The following is a 19,463-nucleotide window of genomic DNA, read 5'->3' as shown; positions in this document are numbered from 1 at the left end:
AAAGGTATATAATAAAACAGACATTTGCATCAATGTAGTCTATTGATTATTAACAACAGTGTACTACTTATTATATTTCTGCCTTCTAAAATATACTCTTAGTATTTTGTGAAATGTGGCATCAGTAAGAAAGTTACCCTTAAATCTTAGTGCTTTAAAAAAATCTCTTAATTGGCCAAGACTTTAAGGTTTATCAATTATTAAATATTTCCTGAGCATAAAATACATGAAAAGCACCTGCCATGGGGCTTATCTCATGAATAAGCCAAGATCACCCTTGTCCTTGTTTTTGTCCCCTGGAAGTCCTCCTTTTCCTCACTGATGATAAAGCCCATTTTTGTTCCCCACAAAGACCAGTTCTAGCCCCTCTCCATGTGGCATCTGAAACAAACGCAGGGTCCTCAAGACACTAACGGCCTCTCACCTTTGCTGAGCTCCTGCCTGGTTAGCTGTTTAAGAATCTCCAAATAGTGTGTTAGTTGACTGGCTGCTGGGTGCTCTGGGGCAAGCAAAGAAATGCAGCATGTAGGCCTAGGTGCTCAGGCGCGTACAGGTCAGCCAGTGAGAGGAGGCTTCTGCACAAGGCAAGTCCTAACAGCAGCTGAAACAAATCTCTCATCATAGCTGCTCCCTCTCCTAACTTCTCTATTTTTGTGGACGTGATTTTTCCATCTTTGTAACTAAGGGATGAATAAGAGATATAAGAGGAAGAGCTGTTTGGAAGCAGAACATAATGACTTATTTGAGGTTGAGTTTGAGGTTTCGGTGGGACAGGCTGGGCTGAGTCATCTCTTCTACAGACACTGTCTCAACCAACTGCTGGATCCTGAAGACCCTGCCTCAGAGAGGTCTTTCAGACCTGCCTCCTTTCTGGTTCAGGTGTTCATCTGCAAGACTGCAGCACTCTGAGAACCATCCCCAGTCCCATCACCACTCCTTCCCGATCTATTCTTCCTAAACCCCAATTCCCAGTTTTCAGTTCAACAGCTATTTCACTGTCTCCTCTGACTAGGGATATGTCTTAGTCTGTTCCTGCAGCTATAATAAAATACCCTAGACTGGGTAGTATATAAACAACAGAAACTTATTTCTCACAGTTCTGGAGGCTGGGAAGTCCAAGATCATGGTGCCGGCAGATCCGGTGTGTGGTGAAGGCTCCCGGCATCCTCACATGGCAGAAGGCACAAAGGCAAAAGGGACGTATGGCGTGTCCTCACGTGGAGGAACAGGTGCAAGGGCCAGGCAGCTCTCTGAACCCTCTTTTTTATAAGGTTATTAATCCTGTTGATGAGGGTGGACCCCTCATGGTCTAATCATCTTGTAAAGGCCCCACCTCTTACTATTGTATTGAGGATAAAGTTTCAACAAGAATTTTGGAGGGACACAAACATTCAAACCATAGCAGGATAGAAACAAGTAAAGCTCCACGGTTTCTGTCCTTGTGGAGGTTTCAATGATAACTCAACCATAAAATCATAGAGGGATGATTCTACTTCTCAAAGGAAGCCTCCAAAGGACTTATACACACCCCCACCCCTGGCCTGGTGGTCAAGGTCCTCTGAACTTGCCTTCTAGGTTCATTTTCTGCTATAGCTGCACACACGCCTGTACAGAGGAAACCCACGCCTTCACATCCCCTCATCTTTGCTCACCTTCCTCCTTAAGCCCAGAAGTCCTCTGCTCCCCTGTCTCCCTCCCCAACTCTGTCAAAATTCAAATTTGTCCTTCATGGCTTAGCTCAAAGCCCAGCTCCCTCACAGGCCTTTCAAGATCGCCTGCCCAAAATGTATGCTCTCCCTCTTTGGATTCTCATGGGACCTTTTGTACATGTCTGACACCCATCACGTTACACTTGGCATCAAATTAAATGTATACCTTAGCTCCCGATTAAGCTATCAGAGAGAAGAGTTCATGTCTCATCTATACTGGAGGCTTCTCATCTTTCTACCTTAAGCTTAAGCTGCCTTACAAATAAAGAGACCATATTAATTGTTATAACTACTGCCCAAACTAGAACACTCCTGAGAGTGAAAAGGGCACTATTAATGATTATGCTGGGCTACAAGTGAAACTGAAATCGTCCTTGGCTATTTGGTCATGTGGTCATCTACTTATGGTAAAGTTAATGAATTAAGCAGAAATGCTGGTTGTGTAGACAGTGAGCAGCACGAAGAAGTGGAGGCAGGAGACTTTACTGGAGCTGGCATTGCTGGGGATGGTCCCACTGAGCAGGCTACTTATGGTAAAGTTAATGAATTAAGCAGAAATGCTGGTTGTGTAGACAGTGAGCAGCACCAAGAAGTGGAGGCAGGAGACTTTACTGGAGCTGGCATTGCTGGGGATGGTCCCACTGAGCAGGTGTTCCTGGAGGCATGTCAGGAGGTAATGGGCAGGATTCAGGAAGGTTCAATTAGACAGAGAGAAGGAAGGACATCATGGAAGGATGGGGTGAAGGGAGCAAAGGCAGAGAAAAGCGAGTATGGCTGAAACCACGGTTTCTATTGGGAAGAGACAGGCAGCATGGGTGGAAGGTGGATCAAGAAGGAACCGGCTGCTACCAGCAGGGGAAGTCTTTGTCCAGGAGGTGGGAACAAGCACCTGAGTGTTTCTGAGCAGGAAAGAGACAAAGCAGATGCAGAATCTTAGGGAAACCAGTCTGGTTGGTGGCTGTGTTTAGAGCAGGGAAAGGCTGAGGAGAGGGAGGCCTTATGGGATCCATGAAAATAGTCTCCAGTGTAAAGGACAGTGGCTTAAAGGAAATATCGGTAATCAAAAAGCACGAATCAGGAGAACTGAAGAAAAAGAATGAATGAACAGGGCTTTGTGATCCCAGGGATTCAGGGTGGCTTTGGGTGACACTTTGTACAGACTCTATCTGTTGGAATCATGGATTGAAATAAGGAAGTTAAGAGGCAGTGACGATGTGGAGGAAGGTTATGCGTCCAGATTTCCACACATGGAGTGTGAGGTGCTGGCGGGTCATCTACATGGAAATGTCCCGTAGAGAGCCACAGAGGAATGCCTGGGATGGGAAGGGTCAGGGACGGGCGAAAGACAAAAGAGGATGAGGCGTCTTGGGGCCAAAAGCAGGAAGATTAGATCTTGGGAAACACCTGCACTTAGTGGGAGGAGGAGAGATAAGGAGACAGAGAAGTCACTCCCTACATAGAGTCCTAAGGGCTAAAGGAAGTTTCGTGAAAACTGTGGCCAATTGTGTCAAAATTTGCAGAAACACCGAGAAGAATGAAGACTTACTCAGTGAAAAATGGCTTTGGTGACTAGAATGACGATCAAAATGAGAAGTATCAAGGAAATAACCCAGAAATGGATTTCTGTGGCCAGTGGCGTTGTCAGAGGCTGGCAAGGTGTGTTGAAGTAAGTGTAATGTGTGCGTCTCCATCCTCAAGAAGGGCTTAAGGGCAAAACAGCCAAAAAGTCAGTTAGACATATTTTACTTGTGTGAAATATGAATGGTTCTAATAGCAACCAGACTTGTGATTGAAAACCAAACAAATCTGCTTTGACTAGGTCAGCTAAATTGTAGCCCCTTGGGAGATTTGGGATAAGTTAGTAGTCATGTCCCATGTCCTGGAAAACATCATTATAAGACCATTTTTAGTTAGAAGCAGACTTAATGGCACCAGAAAGTCGTAAAATAACCTAGAATGCTTCTTGTAACCCTTACCCTAGATCCCTGCATGTAGGATATATAGCCTAGTAACAACCCCAAATCCATGCGTCATGTACAACCAATAGAAAACCTGATAAAGTGATTCAGTGGGGCTGTCCTTATCTCTCTCTCCTTTGATCCTTCCCCCTTCTTGTGATTACAAAATGCTGAACTCTGCTGGCCCTCTCGGGAGTGCATTTCTCAGGGTGACCTGATCTATGTGCCTCCCCAGTTGCACTCATCAAATTGGCTCAATAAATTCTTGCTATATGTATTTGGCCTCAGTTTCTTTTTAAGTCATCACGATTCATGACCAAAGTACCCGAAAAAAAGATACTAACCTGGGATACCTCTTTTCACCCAGAAGGTAGCAATAGTGGGCATAGAAGAAAGAACTTTTCTTGATACAGATTCCATCATAATGATACTTGAAAAATAAAGGTTGTCTTAAATATTATGTCAAACAACTGATGTGCTTTATGGAAGACACAAAGCAGGCTAGTTAATGAAGACTTGGAGTTCTCTGGGTTTTATCACTGACTCCAATTACTAAGAAAATGGTAGACAAGCAGCTTCATATCATTTCATACACATTAGCCTTGAAATGGGCTTGCGGATGCTCTACTCTAGTAAGAGAGATGTGCAGGGAAGGCTCCTGCCACCGCTGTTAACCTCTTTAAGATGAAGTGAAGCGACGCCAAGGTTCCCTCTCCTGAGAGCTGGACTTGGGTTCTCAGAAACCTAGTATGGAAGCTGGGCTCCCTCTCTGCAGCCCAGACCCTCCTCTGCTGAGCCCAGGAAACAAAGCAACTTGTCCAGGCTCAGAGCAGCAGAACAAAATTTTTTCAAGTTAGTTATTGCCCAGTGTTAGGTTTGCCAAAGTCTTCTACTGTCTTCAATTCCTTCATGAGTGGCAGGCCCCTTTCTTAAGGTGGCTTCAATCCCTCTCATTGATTTTCTGTCCTGATTTAAAACAAACAACAAATAACACTAATAATTGAGTGAAAATTATGACACGATGCACCTGATAAGGCTGGAATTTCCTTTCGCATTAAAAATATAACCTTGGGACCTCGCCTCTTGAACATAATTCAAACATGCTAATTCGGTAATACTTAGAAATCTTAGTTCAAAGAGTAATTAAAACATTTTCATTACTCTCTGTTTGTAACTATTTAAATATTTCAACAATTAACGTTTACACGTGTAAACATTTAAAGTACTGAAACAAAAAATACATATGTAGCGACCTTTGTGGTTTAACAAAATTTCTGATAAAATAGAGACTGATATTTGGTTCTAGCATTATCTGAATGACTTTCAGTCACTAGGCTTTAATTCGAATTATGGGCACTCTTCGGTAAGAGTTCTTACTTACAGTTTGTTTTGTTTTGCATTTTTTGTCACTCATTTTGTGACTTTCCAAATCTTTGCTTTTAACATTTAAAGTAAAACAAAAACTATAAACCTACCTGGCACTTCCTCTCATGCCCAGCCTCCGGGTGCCAAGATCAGGAAAAACCAAGTGCACAAGCTGAAAGAATAAGCCAGATTTAAAGCTGCCATTCCAAAATTTAGACACAAACTTCCAATTTTTTCTCATAGAATGCCTTAACTGTATTTCCTCTTTTCTGATTATAAAGAGAATAAATGTAAATAAAAATTGGAAAAGAAATTAGAGAAGTATGAAAAAGAAAACTGAGAAAATTGCCATTAAGCTGCAACATCATTCCTTCCAGCCTTTTGTCAAAGCCCCAATATGTGTATGTGTTCATACCAAATTACTTATTAAATAACTGGCATCACACCATGAGCACGTCTGCAGTTCTGCATTCCACCTTCTTCCCTTAACATTACACCATACACATTTCCTCTTCCCATTAAAAGTTCTCTGGAAACAGGGGATTATTGACAGCTGCACCACAGTCCATCCTGTGACAGTGCCATAATTTTACCCTTTTCTTCTTCTAACGTGATGGTCATTTTCGCTTTTTATTATTCATTTGGCGAGCTAATTTTTTTTTTTTTCATGTCCGGCAACGGACCGCAACCCTCAGTGTCGCACCCGTACCGGACTGGGACCAGCAACGGGATCGCAACCCTCGGTGTCACGCCTGCACCTCACTCAGCCAGTGAGCGGGAACTGGTCTGTATGTGGGATCCGAACCCTTGGCGGGAGCGCCACCGTGCTCCCAAGCGGCGCACTGTAGCAGTGCGCCACCGGGCCAGCCCGTGATTTCACCTTTTAAAAAAATATTTTAAAATGTGAAATGCTTAAATAGGAATTTGATCAATGCATGGGGAAATTAACTGGGTTGATGAAGCAAGTGATAAAGTTTCATATCTGAAGAGACAATACATCTTGCAAGGGTAAAACAGAATAATCAATAAATCAAATAACAGGTGAAAAATGCTAAGTAGTAATAATTTCAAACAGGAAAAGCCATACTGATTTGGACACTCTTAGTCATGACTTTTGCTCCCACGCCTCGCTCAGCCAGTGAGCGGAAACCGGTCTGTATGTGGGATCCGAACCCTCAGTGGGAGCACCACCGCGCTTCCCAAGCGGTGCACTGTAGCAGTGCGCCACCGGGCCGGCCCCAGGCGAGCTAATTTTTTCATGTGCAAGGTTTTGTCAGTGAGTGCTACTAAACTCTTGAATAACATAGCTGCTCCTGATGCCACCTCTCATCTCCCAACAGCTTCGTGCTGCCTCCCTCGTCCTCTTTCTGTGAGCTCCTGAGCAGCAGGACTCGACGCAGCATTGTGAAACATTTCTCCTCTGGTCTTTCCATGTCTGACCTCTTCCTACAGGAAGCCAACACAAGCCCCGGTGTGGAGGAGCAGAACAAAAGAGCAGGGCAGGCCAGTCCTGCACACGTAAGCACCGTGGCAAAAGGCAAACAGACAGGGTCTTTCAGGGAAGGAGAACCCAAGTGTACAGAAGAAAAATTAACAACAGGAGATAAAAGAAAACATTGGCCAAGTCTGCCTGCTGAATCAGGAGCCAGAAATTCCTCTTTTCTACATGAGATTCTGAAAATTTCATCTTCTTTGACTTAAGAAAAGATTGTAAAAGATGACGAAGCTGAGGCACACTGTGGTTAGATGACTTACCCGGGGTTATGACCAGAGAAGTCTGATTCTGGGCTTGGGGCTGTTAAAAAGGATACAAATTACATGCTGTCTGTCTATCTATCTATCTTTATCAGTTAGCGCTTTATCAGTTAGCGCTATGACAGAAAACAAATGGCATACTCAAATTAAAATAGTCGAAGAAGGGTTTAACAGAAGAAGTCCTCCAAAAAAAACAAACAAAAAAAAACCCCAAACAACAAAAAAAGGAGTTCTCAAAACAGGTGATCTTCAAGAGATGTGCAGTACCCAAGACCCAAAGAGGAGAAAAAATGTAATGGGGCAGTGATGAAGTGATAAAGAAGTATGCTTTTCAAGGAGAAAGTCTTCAGAGAGAGTCTGTCTGTCCATCCATCTATCATCTGTCCATCGTCCATGCATACATTGCCCTTTCAATCCATCCACCCGCATAGTGTCTACACAACACACAATGAGGCCTGAGACAACACACAGCAGATAGCAAAGTGAGTTGTGAGCCACACACCCCAGGGGACCTGCGGCCTCAGGCATTTAGCTAAAATTTGGTTGTCAAAATTTAAAAAGGCCCTCCACTCTAAACACCACCCTGAAAGAGGAGGAAGTGGGAGGGGATTTCTTGCTGCAAGACCACCCTCTTCCCTGTGAAGGACGTGTGGGAGGGCGTGGTCCAATAAGATTTCTTGTGAGGCCCCTGCAGTTGGCCTCTGCAGACGGCTTAGGACATCTCATGGGCGGCGGGAGGAGGGCCAGCTGGTGGCTTTGGTGCCCGAGCAGACGAGAATGGCCACCACTCTAGGTTCAGCTGGCATGGCCACAGTACGTTCAGGCCAAGACTGCATGAAGAGCTTTTGTAGCTAGAAGTTGGTCACACTTGAGAAAGAACTGGCGTGGGGCAGAGAGCCAAGACTCTACCCAGCAAGGGCCCCAGATGGGTAGGCAGCAAGAGACCACCAGAAACGAGTCATTCACCAAGCCAAGGGACACAGGCTGGAACAGCCTCAAGGGGGTTCTGAAGAACCCAGGAAATTCCCTAGGGGATAAAGAGTCCACCTGGCCCCCAGAGCATGCAGCCATGAAGTAAGACCTTTCCAGCCGCTGCTTACCTCCTTCCCTCCCTCCCAGGGGGGTCCAACCTACACTGGTGGAGCTGGGAAAGGAGGAGGAAGTGAAGAAGCCCCGACCGCCAATTCTCTCTGGCCAGATACCAAGCAGGAGGATGTGGCAAACGACTTCACTTCAAACCAAGTGCAGAGCTCTGGTATTATCTGGGACTGGACATTCTAAGCATTAGACTGATAATTTGGGTAAACCAAAGTGACAAGACTTTGTATCGCCCAAGGATTTCGAGAGAGGTCATGCTGCCTGCTTAGATGCTCTTTCAGGAGCGGGGGAAGGACCACCCAAAGGGACATGGGAAATGAAGACAAAGTCACCATGTGGTTACTACCCCAGCTCCTGCTGGTCGTGTGTGCGCGTGTGCAAATGAACTACACACGTGGCTGTGTCTCTGGACTGTGAAGCTAAAGCTGGTATTTATTTTCTTCTTTCTATACACTTTTCCCTAATTTCCACATTTCCTATGAAGGAGATGTATTCCTTTTATAATCAGAAAAACATCAGTAAGTGTTATTTTCAAAGAGGAAGTCAGCCTTCCGGAAATTCCCTAATCCATGTAAGACATCACTTGCACCAGGTCTCAGCATTACCCATCGTGTGCCCAGTATTGCCAAAGAGAGCAAGAAACATTCCAACATCTGCACAGGAACTTGGCGTGGGATCAACTCCATTCCCAGGAGAGGAGGGAGGAAGTGAGAATTGGATATTTTGTTGTTTCCCTTGTAAACATGCTTTGGGATCATATCCTTTTCCCCTTCCCCTCCCTTCTCCATTTAGTCACAAATTTGGCAGCACAGCGTCCCTTTCCAATACCAGCTCGATTGAAAGGACCATTCTTCAGGCAAATTTCAGACGAGAACTTACAGTTAGTGCCTTGGCATCTTGGGGATGGATTCTAAAAGATGTATTAAGATGAAAATACTAAATAAATGCACATTGTCACACCCCAGAGTCTCTTTTAACTTTTTCTTTGGAATACTCTGCAGTGGGACTGCCCTAGAGGTGAAACAACCTTATAAGATCATTAAGAAGATATTGAGAAAAAATTTTTGCTCTCTTAGAAAAAGAAGTACAGTTCATAGGGAGCCAAAAACCACGTCAAGCTACAGTCACCCATTTCCCACTGATAAGGCTGGTAGGTGAGGAGATAAGAAAAGGCTGTCAGGCCAGCATACCCGGAACTCAGCAAGGCCTTTGATAAAGTTTCCTAACATTCCGAGTGATGAAATGGCGAAATGTGGGCTGGATGATAACACAGCCAGGGGAATTCCCGGCTGGTTGGAAAGCCTTAGGCAGTCACCCAGCGAGATGCAGTGATAAGAGACATGCTTTTCAAACACGTGTGCTTCACCAGCTTGGGAAGACTGGACGACCCACTAGGATTCAAGAAGATGGTGATAAATAGACCTGCAGGTCAAAACTGAAGAGATGAAATACAAAAGAAATAAGGCAATAGCTACTCTTGGGTTCAAGTAGTTGATTGCATCGAGGTAACAATTTGACAGCAACGACAGTAATAGTTTGCATTCACACAGAGTATTTCAGTTTACAAAGCAGTTTTAGGAAGTTTAGCTTAATTTCAAATCACGTGAAAAAATACTTAGGGGTTATTTTTCTTGGCCACAAGCTTGAAGTGAAACCAACAGAATGACATGGAAGGAGAAAAGCCAACAGGATCCAAAAGAACAAAAAAAACCCCCCAAATTAAGTGCTCCTGTCCTCTGAGCACACCTGAGGCTCTGGGTTTGTGTCCTTGCGACCACCTTTAAGAGAAACATCAATAAATTGAAGTCATAACGAAACAGGTTGATAGTAAGGTGAAAGTTCGGGAACCAAGAGTATTCAGGGTGGAGAGGGAAGACAGGGAGATGTGAACAGTTGTCTCAAATACTTGAGCAGCTACCGTAAACAGAAGATTCTACGACACATTCTGTGATTATCATCAGCACAGAACTTCCACCAGTGACCAGAAATTTCAGGGATGAGGATTTTGGTTGGAATAATGAATCTAAACATTTAAATGTTTTGAAAAGAAAATTGTAATTTACAGAACTGGAAACAGTTTGGCCCCATCCCGGGATGTCACTTGGCCACACACCCTCTGACTCTGCAGGTTCACTTTTGGACATATGCATCCAAGATAAAAACTTCCCAGGAACACCAGGACATACGCACACGGATGTTCACAACATCTGGAAACAACCCACATGCTCATCAGTAGGAGAGAGGATGATGAGTCAGCTGTGCAATATTACACAAGTGAAATGAATTTGGATGAATATTAATAAATATTAAGTGAAAAAAGTCCCAAAAGATTGTGAGCAAGATATCCCTTTTTAATAAAGCTAAACAACAAAAATTTAAAATGGGCTTTTTAGATTGATTTTGCTTTTTTTTAACCATCAGGATATGCATGCATCAGCGATGAAAGTATGTCATGAACCAATCCAATTCTGTCCACCTGAGAACCATTAAAAAGGAGAGAGGGAAAGAAGGGAGGAAGTACACAGAATTGGCAGCTTGTGGCCCAGTGAGTAAGCTCCTCGTCACTAAAATCACTTAAGCCCAAGCCAGATGGCCACCCAAAGCAGTATGGTTGTGCAGGTTGTGAACGGCACCAAGGCCCCGGATGAGGAGTGGGGCACGTTTCCATCAGCATGTATTCTGCTTGCCAAGACCAAATCCTGGTATGAGTCTGTTTGCCCAGAGGAAGAACCACCTCACCCTTTGCAGAAATGTGCTGTCCACTCACCCAGCTCTATGCCCCTGAGGCTGTCTCTGCTCAGAGAGAGCATTTTGTTCTCATAAAAAGCTCCCAGCCAGAGGTGCTTTAGAAGGGATCTTGCATTGGGTGTGGAGTTGGACTGGTGACCTCCAATGTCTCTTTGAACTCAAGCACACTTTTTGGAGAGTAACGTGTGGAAAGAGCTCTGTAGCACAATTCAGGAGACTGGATTTCTCAACCAGCCTTGCAACTAGTTGTGGGATCCTCGGCCTTAATCACTCTGGGTTTGTTTTCTTGTCTCCGTAAAACTGTACTCACGCTACCTGCCCGAGCTAAGTGTCTATGACAACTAGAACATACGTTCAGTGAGGGCAGGAATTTTTATCTATCTTGTTCATTGTTGTATCCCCAGCATCTGAACAGTGCCTGGCACATAACAGCTGCTCAATTAACATTTGTTGAATGCAGAAGTTCTCAGACTATCCTTGTGCCTATGTTTGCTGTATATAATATAGTCTTAAACAAGGTTTCTGGATACAGGTCTCAACCTCCAGAGGGAATCTGTAGGAGCCAATGAACCCTCTAAGTACAACCAAATTGCAGGAAGCATCAATTGTCTGAAACCACAGATGGCTCTTAGAGCTTGTGTGGTGCTGAACTCCAGCACTTCTATGCAGGGAACAGTGGCCCAGCAAATCTGGCTCCTTGACGAGTGTTTGGAGCTGCCACAGTTACAGTCCCTTGGGTGCCACCTTTCCTGGCACTATGAGGGTGGACAAAGGAAAGTGGCTAAAACCATGGCTATGGCTTTTCCATTCAGTGTGGTGATCATCTGGTTGGCTTCCCAGAATGAAGCCAATTAAACCCACTGAGAACCTGTGAGATCCAAATACATTTCAAAATTTCATCAATTAATTCTGCTTTTTTTACTCAGTGAATACAGTATTGTTAATCTTCACGACTCACCTTCCCAAAGGTTGCTGGGTTGACTTGGTTCTCAGCATTTTGCCCACAGGTCTCCACATAAATCTCATACATGAGACAGCGAGGCACACTGTACCCTTCACAAATGCAGAAATTGTCAACCAACCTGCGGGGAGAGAAGAACAGGGAGGAGGAAATTGGCAACTGTTTTTCCTCAAGGATATTTTGTTGGTATTTTTTTCTTTTTTTGGCGGTAGCCGGTACTGGGATCTGAACCCTTGACCTTGGCGTTACAAGAAAGTGCTCTAACCAACTGAGCTAACCGGCCAGCCCAAGCAGGACATTTTGGCAGAACCAATGGTCAGACACATGTGGATCCAACTAGTTGAAATATGTCTAAGCTATTGACTGGAGCCCTGCAAAGGCTCACCTCCAGCAACAATAACATATGCCTTTGTCCTTGGGCCAGTGTTGGGTATATTGATCATGGGCTTTTATATTATCAACATGGTAGGTTTTTGTTTTTGTTTCTTTGGAGGCATTACTGGGCTCAGCAGACACTGTTTCATATACCTTTATAAAGGTTGCAGCCATGATCCACGTAACTATAAAGGGGAGAATTATTTACTCCACTTTACACATAAAACACAAAACAATACCCCAGGTAGAATCTCCCACCCCCGCAGGTGACCACAGGAGCCAGCTCAGCTTCCCAGTCCCCGTGCGCCTGGGGCATGTGTGCACAGCTCTTCCTCTCTGATCCCCTCTACTCTGAAGCAGTTGTTGGCATGGATATTGATCCTGTGCAGTTTAGGGCGGGCCACTATATTTTGACTCTTTGAATTGCAATGAGATGTAAAATTTAAGACACTAAGAGACAGAGGGTCAGTACACTTTTACTCTCTTTTATTTCCTGTTGGGTACAGACCTAAAGCAGCATTTTGGTGTGACCTGAAGAACCCATGGCCTCGGTTCAAGGTGGGACCTTCAACTGCCCAAATGCTCCTGGCACTGAGGCAGGTGAGGATGCCCTGGCAACAAGGGCCTCAGCCTGAACTTCGCAGGCCACAGCCTGGCACGTGGGGACAACCAGGTCCCTACTGTTCCAGCAGCATGAGTGTGTGGGTAAGGAATGAGGGCAACCCAGGTCAGAGAGTCTCCTTAGTGCCATCCGATTACAACCTTCCCTGTCCTGCTTGGGCATAGACTGCCAGGGTTCTCCTGATTCTTTTATAGAAATACACAAGCAAGCCAGCATGTCTTAAACATGGAGAACTTTTTCTTTAGGAGAGAATTTACAGAAAATACAACTCCTTTCTTACTGATAACATACAGCTTATTTTCTGGGATGAGGCACACTGAGGCCCAGATTTACTTTCCTTGAGAAGTAAAGACAAATGTAACCCCATCTGCTTCCCAGAAAAAAAAAAAAAAGATATATAAGTGATGGGGGATCTCTGGTCCTGTATTGGCTTCCCGTAAATTACCACAGGCCAGGTGGCTGAAAACAACAGAAATTTATTCTCTCACAGTTCTGGAAGCTAGAAGTCTAAAATCAAGGTTTATGCAGGGTTGGTTCCTTCCAGAGGCTCTGAGGGAGAATCTGTTCCATGCTTTTGTTTCTAGCCTCTGATGATTGCCAGAAACCCTTGGCATTCCTTGGCTTGTAGACGCATCACTCCAGTCTTGGCCTGAGTCTTCACATGGCCTTCTCCCTGTGTGTTTGTGTCTCTGTGTATTTTCTTATAAGGGCACCAGTGGTGGGATGTAGGGCCCACCCTAATCCAGTATGATCTCAACTTAACTAGTTACATCTGCAAAGACCCTATTTCCAAATATGTTCACATTTTCAGGTTCCAGGTACGCCTGAATTTGGGGAGGATGCAATTCAACCCAGTACAGGCCCAAGGAGGTAGATTTTCTGGAAACTTCCATAACATCAGCGTAAGAAACAGACACACTGATTTAAATACAGCTGCTATTGCATCAATTATTTGGCTCATCTATTGGTAGGGTGGGGTGGGGGGGCTGGTAAAATAATATATCTAGGTGACATTTACATGTCTTTTTTAAGATACCACTTGTTGATATATGAAAAATCCTATATCTGAAGTATTACAAAAAAATGTTGGCTAAGTTTGGGGAGCTGCAGCAAAATGTGATATTCATCAAATTGAAACTCACTTTTGTTTATTCAAGCTACTACAGATAGTCAGGGAACTGTCTTCTTCAAAAGAACTGCACAGGGCTGGCTGGTTAGCTCACTTGGGAAAGTGTGTACTGATAACACCAAGATCAAGGGTTCAGATCCCCACACTGGCCAGCTGCCACAAAAAAAGAGAACTGTACAAAATACTAATTCCTTAAAATAAACTCCAGTTTAAATTTTTGCTAATTATTCTTCCTTGTCACAAATACTCATTAGTCTAGGCCTTTATGAACTGTCTATTTCAGAATGACATTCCTCAGTCTCACTGTTATCCAGGAAGACAGGTAAAGCCAATAATACCACCAAGGAGGACAATAATAAAGGCGTGTGACCAAGAGTCCCTTCTGAGCCACCCGCACAAAGAAAGGGCTGCCTTTTGGCTCTGAGTGCTGTGTTGCTGCTCTGATCCTGGCTGCTCCAAGAGATGAACCCCATTTCTGACCATGTGCTTCGGGTCGTTTCCCCAGAGCTCCCGGCCAAACTGCAGGGACCTGCCTGTGGGACGCAGGCAGCGTGCATTAGCTGAAAGTGGGCTTTAGTCTGTCCCTTGAGAGCACCTCTCTCCAGGGTCATGCTTGTACTGCAGCTCAGACAGCGCTAGCTTCAGCCTGCAGTATCTGCACACATGCGAAACTGTGCCTGACTATTACCCAGAGCTATGAACCTCACAGCCCCAGGTTTAACATCTGACTCAGGGACACCTGAGGGATTCTGTGATTACAAAACAAGCACATGATGTGCCTAGTGCACTGGCTGGCACATGGAGGCTCCTATGATGATTATTTTCACCTTTACCACCAAAATCGGGAATGAAGCAAGAAAGACGTCAATGTTGGTGGACTGGCAGCCCAGAGCACCTGCTGTAGGTGAGCCTGATCTCCAACGACATGTGGCTCCAAGGACAGCCTGAATGTGGAAGGTGCACAAATTCTTGGCAGATGACACTGGGCAAGAGTTTTACACTGTGCCACCAAAATATCCTTTGTTCACACGTGATTATAAAGCCTGTCCAAGTTTGAAGTGGATCAGACCAATTAAATTCCTTGCTTAGCTGAAATATATCAGTATTTCCCAGGTCTCACCATCAGACAAGATGGATCACTAAGATCTTCAGAACATTCACTATGTTCTCCTTGTTTTGGGTGATGAATAATCTGATAATCACCAACCTCAGCACACACATACCTGGGAGGCCAGTGGTTCCCACATTTTCTGAGTACTTATTTCCATCATCATAAAGAAAAATGTTGTGAGCTCCCCCGACACTAGGAATTATAGCAACTTCTGGTTCAGCCTGATCAAAAACTACTATGACTTTTGTACTTTATTCATTTTTACCAGTCTGCAGAAATTTGAAAAAGTCTTTATTTATATGTGGGAAACAGTTAGTTTACAGCCAGAGCTCAGCATGCATAGGGATTAAATGATGCTTAGAGTCTCCCCCTGAGGTCTGAAGCCAGAACTGCTGGGACCTCACCCCCAGCGAAGGCTCAGGTCACTGCTCATTCCTACGTGCTCCCTAGAAGTCTATTGCTTCTCTCCCCGCTTCTGCAGTCCCTCCTGTCCATGAAACAGAAACCTCTTGTTACTTCCATGGCCAGCTCCCCTGGGACCTTTCTCCTGGGAGAATTTATCATGTGTGGATGACAATGGCACTGATGATGGCACTCTAAGACATGTGGGGGACCTAACACAAGTGACTGATTGGAAGACTAAACAATGAAGTAATTTTGGAAATGGAGCATTTCTTTCATGTGACAACAGTCAGGACTCTCCATGGTGTTTCACTTGGAAGCCTGAGTGTGCAGCTGTCCCTGAGTGTCCCCAAGGATCTCAATGTCAAGGCTCCAGAACACAAGCTAAGGGGCTGCATTTTTAATGCCGATGTTAAAATCCCCAGTGTCAATGATCAGTTAAACACACCACCTCACAGACTGGACGTCTGAAGAGTGGCCACCACAATGAACCAAAGCCTCTCCACACTCAGAGGCCTATAGGGGTAGGAGTTCATGGCATGGGGCTTCAGTTAGTTGGGCTCACTGCTAAATGCCACAACATCCTGATGGTTACTTTGGTTACTTTCTGAAGCCGTCAGGGCTCCTGTGATGTGCGCAGCCTCCCTTCTGCCAGCTCACAAACAACCTTGGGAGAATGTTCAGGTATTTTTGAATCTTTCTCTAATCATTCTTGCAAGTATAATTCAAACCCGAGAAACTCTAATTTAGTAAATGTGACCTGAAATAGTTGATAAAGGAATCCTTAGAGTGGTTTCTTCTAAGGACTGATGAGTGAGGGTCTGGTTTAGTGAGTGTCGCAGAAATCCAGTGCTGTTGTGTAACACTGAAAAAACAGCGTGCTTCAGTATCCGTGCTTTTTTTTTTTTCTCTCATGTAAGAGAAGACATATCAAAAATTTTCTTTTGGAAGAAAGTGGTAACCACATAGGCCTTTTGAGTTATACTCACAAACACACCCTTCATTTCTCTATTTCACTCACTTGACTTTTTCAAAAAGACTTCCCTGAGAAATATTCCCCAAAACTTAAAAAAAGAAAGATGTAGTCACATCTAATAGTTATTCACCTTATAAAAATAAGCTCCTAGAACTGGTTTTAATTATTTTCCTATCTATGAAGAGCTAAAAACCCATCAGTTCCTCAGTCCCAAGGGCTAAGGGTATTTTTCTTTCCAGTTCTATTCTGCCTCTATTTAAATAGCCATAAGTGAATTTCACAATGTGGAACTGCATTGTTAGAGCTAAAAATCTCTTTGCTTTAAGTCAGAAAACAGCCCACTCTGGATCTCATGCTGAGAGGACACATTTCCTCCTCTGGCCATCGCCCACGTGCTTTCAGATGTATATGTAAGGGCCAGTCCGACCAACAAGCCCCCCGGTGGGGGCCAGTCTGGACTGCTTCCCACGGGAAGTGTGACCAACAGAGAAGTCCATGGACAGCAAGCCGGTCCCGCTGCTGACTCCTGGCCGGGAGGCCGTTATGTGCGTGTGTGTGTGTGTGTGTGCGCGTGTGCATGTGTGCGCGCCTGTGTGGTGTGTGTGCGTGCCTGTGTGCGCGCCTGTGTGGCGTGTGTGTTGTGTGTGCCTGTGTGGTGCGTATGCATGCGTGCGTGTGTGTGTGCCTGTGTGGTGTGTGTGCGTGCCTGTGTGCGCGCCTGTGTGGCGTGTGTGTTGTGTGTGCCTGTGTGGTGCGTATGCGTGCGTGCGTGCGTGTGTGCCTGTGTGGTGTGTGTGCGTGCCTGTGTGCGCGCCTGTGTGGCGTGTGTGTTGTGTGTGCCTGTGTGGTGCGTATGCGTGCGTGCGTGCGTGTGTGCCTGTGTGGTGTGTGTGCGTGCCTGTGTGGTGTGTGTGGTGCATGTGTGGTGTGTGTGGTGTGTGTGGTGTGTGTGCTCCTGTGTGGTGTGTGTGCTCCTGTGTGGTGTGTGTGGTGTGTGTGCCTGTGTGGTGTGTGTAGTGTGTGTGCCTGTGTGGTGTGCGTGGTGCGTGTGTGGTATGTGTGTTGTGTGGTGCGTGTGTGGTGCGTGTGTGGTGCGTGTGGTGCGTGTGGTGTGGTGCGTGCGTGTGTTGTGTGTGTGCGTGTTGTGTGTGTGGTGCGTGTGTTGTGTGGTGCGTGTGTTGTGTGGTGCGTGTGTTGTGTGGTGCGTGTGTGGTGTGTGTGTGATGCGTGTGTGATGCGTGCGTGTGGTGTGGTGTGTGTGTGTGGTGCACGTGGTGCGCGTTCACGCAGTGCCCTCGGCGCCCGGCGGGCCTGCACTGAGAGGCGCCAGGGGGGCGCAAGGCCCGAGCCCGCCAGGCCCCACCCGCCCCCGCGCCGGGTCGAGGACGCTCGGACCGCGCCCTGCGCCTGCAGTGCGGGTCAGGGTCCCCGCGCCCTTAGTCAGGGAACCGAAGGGTAGAGATACACGCAGCGCCTTTCCCACCTTTGTACCAACCCAACAAGGAAGCAACAAACGGAAACCGATGCAGGTGTTGCGGATCGGATCACCGGCTCCTCAGCCCTGATCTGGGCACTTTTCAAAAATGTCGATGCCCGAGTGCCACTGCCCACCCCACGCCCCGCCTCCGCTGCCTTCTCCAAGAGGTTCTGATGTGACTGTGGGGAGGTGGGCCTGGACGAACCGGCTTTTACAAGCTCCCCAGGTGAGGCCAAAGAGAACCACTGGACCTGGGAGTTTTGAAAAATCTCCGAGCCCAGAATTTCTGCGAGGAACACTCGCCTCGGGACTTGTAGGGGGCTGGCCCAGGTGACGCCAGTGTGCAGCTCACGGTGAGAATTGCTGTCCCAGAGTGATCCCCAAAATCTGCAGCCGGACCCTGACAGTCCTTGCTCTCAAGGACCATGTATGTTAATGTCATTGCTGTGTGACAGTGAGCTGCCTAGTCTCTCAGAAGATCACCTCCTTGGTGGGGAGTTGTGGGGTGGTTGTGAGTACTGAGTACTGAGTGCCACTCACTTGTGAGGCGAGTGGTAACTGGAGGAAGGGTCCGGGAGGTCTGAGAGCTGGCCTCACCCACACCAGTCCAGACATCAAGAGCACAGTCACAGTAGAGAGTGAGAACGGGTTTAGTGTAACGAAGAGAGATACAGACTTCACAGAGAGGGTGCGGCCTAGTTCCAGAGACTGAGCAGGGCCGTGCCAGGGCCAATACGAAAGTAAGAAACACCCCCTAACAGTCTACTGCAGACAGCAGGCCGGCTCACGAGAGTGTGCAGCCGCTTGCTGAAAGTAGGTTTGATACAGAAAGATACACACCTCAGGCTGCAAAGGCTGCAAAGCAGGTTGGCCCTGGGAAAGTGAGCCACAATCTTGCCTTCTGCTGAGACCCAACTTTATAGTTTCACCATCTAATACATATTCATGCTATCTAATGAATAAAAATTCCACTTTCCTGAGCATGCTCGGCCATTGGATTTGCATCAAGTCATCCCCCTGAGGTCTTGCATTGGTCCAAAAATAGGTTCAACTAGCACCAGTAACTCTCCTCCAGGGGAGGGCCTAGGGGAGGACACAGACCTTGGGGGAATGACTTGAAACCCAGAGGTGTGTCCTGAAAACTGAGCCCAGGGAAACTGAGCACCTCCTATCTCAGTGTCACATAAGAGCCCAACACGAAACCCTTACTGGGGGATATAGGGTGGGTAGGTGAGTGGGAATGACTCAATCCACAAGTGACTAGGGCCGCTGTTTGCCCCATATATCTTAGCCAAGTTTCCTTGTTCAGGGCTGGCTGCTTTACAAAGCCATTTAGTAGGGGAGAGTTGACCCCACATCATCCTCTCTCAGGCAGGGAGCCAAGGGGAACCTCATCTCATGCCTCGAGAGAATTCTCCATGACCCCGTAAGGATGGGAGGACACCGACATGGGCAACAAGCAAGCTGGCCCCTGCTGGGCCCAGGCCCAGCCGGGCGACTCTACTGAGTGGGGAAAGCTGAGTGGCAACTGCACTGGGGAGCTGGCAGGAGGAAGGCAGAGACGAGGGGAAGCGCTCCAGAAGGACTTGCCAGGTAGCTCCTGAAGGTCAGCCCACCTCTCCGGTTATCTCTGGAAGAGGTGATGGGTCCCTTTGGACTGGAGGGGAGCTCTGTGAGGTGCCTTCATCTGATCTGCTTTGCCTTGAGTGCCAAATCCGGGGCCTCCTGCAGCAAGTCCTACTCAGTGGCTTGAGGGCGTGGCCCCTTCCCATTCCTC

General features: G+C 46.3%; 1 protein-coding gene across 1 annotated transcript in view; it reads right to left on the bottom strand.

The window, feature by feature from the left end:
* The window catches only part of RFX8 (RFX family member 8, lacking RFX DNA binding domain), a 62,331-nt gene extending 50,668 nt beyond the window's left edge, over positions 1 to 11,663 (bottom strand). The window contains exon 1 of the mRNA XM_008586264.1: positions 11,592 to 11,663. Coding sequence (XP_008584486.1) covers positions 11,592 to 11,663 — 72 coding nt within the window. The remainder of the gene's footprint in view (positions 1 to 11,591) is intronic.
* Positions 11,664 to 19,463: the final 7,800 nt, after the last annotated feature.

Source organism: Galeopterus variegatus, unplaced genomic scaffold (genome assembly GCF_000696425.1).
Source record: "Galeopterus variegatus unplaced genomic scaffold, G_variegatus-3.0.2 Scaffold3908, whole genome shotgun sequence".
Taxonomy (NCBI): domain Eukaryota; kingdom Metazoa; phylum Chordata; class Mammalia; order Dermoptera; family Cynocephalidae; genus Galeopterus; species Galeopterus variegatus.
This window is presented reverse-complemented; position numbering and strand designations above follow the sequence as displayed.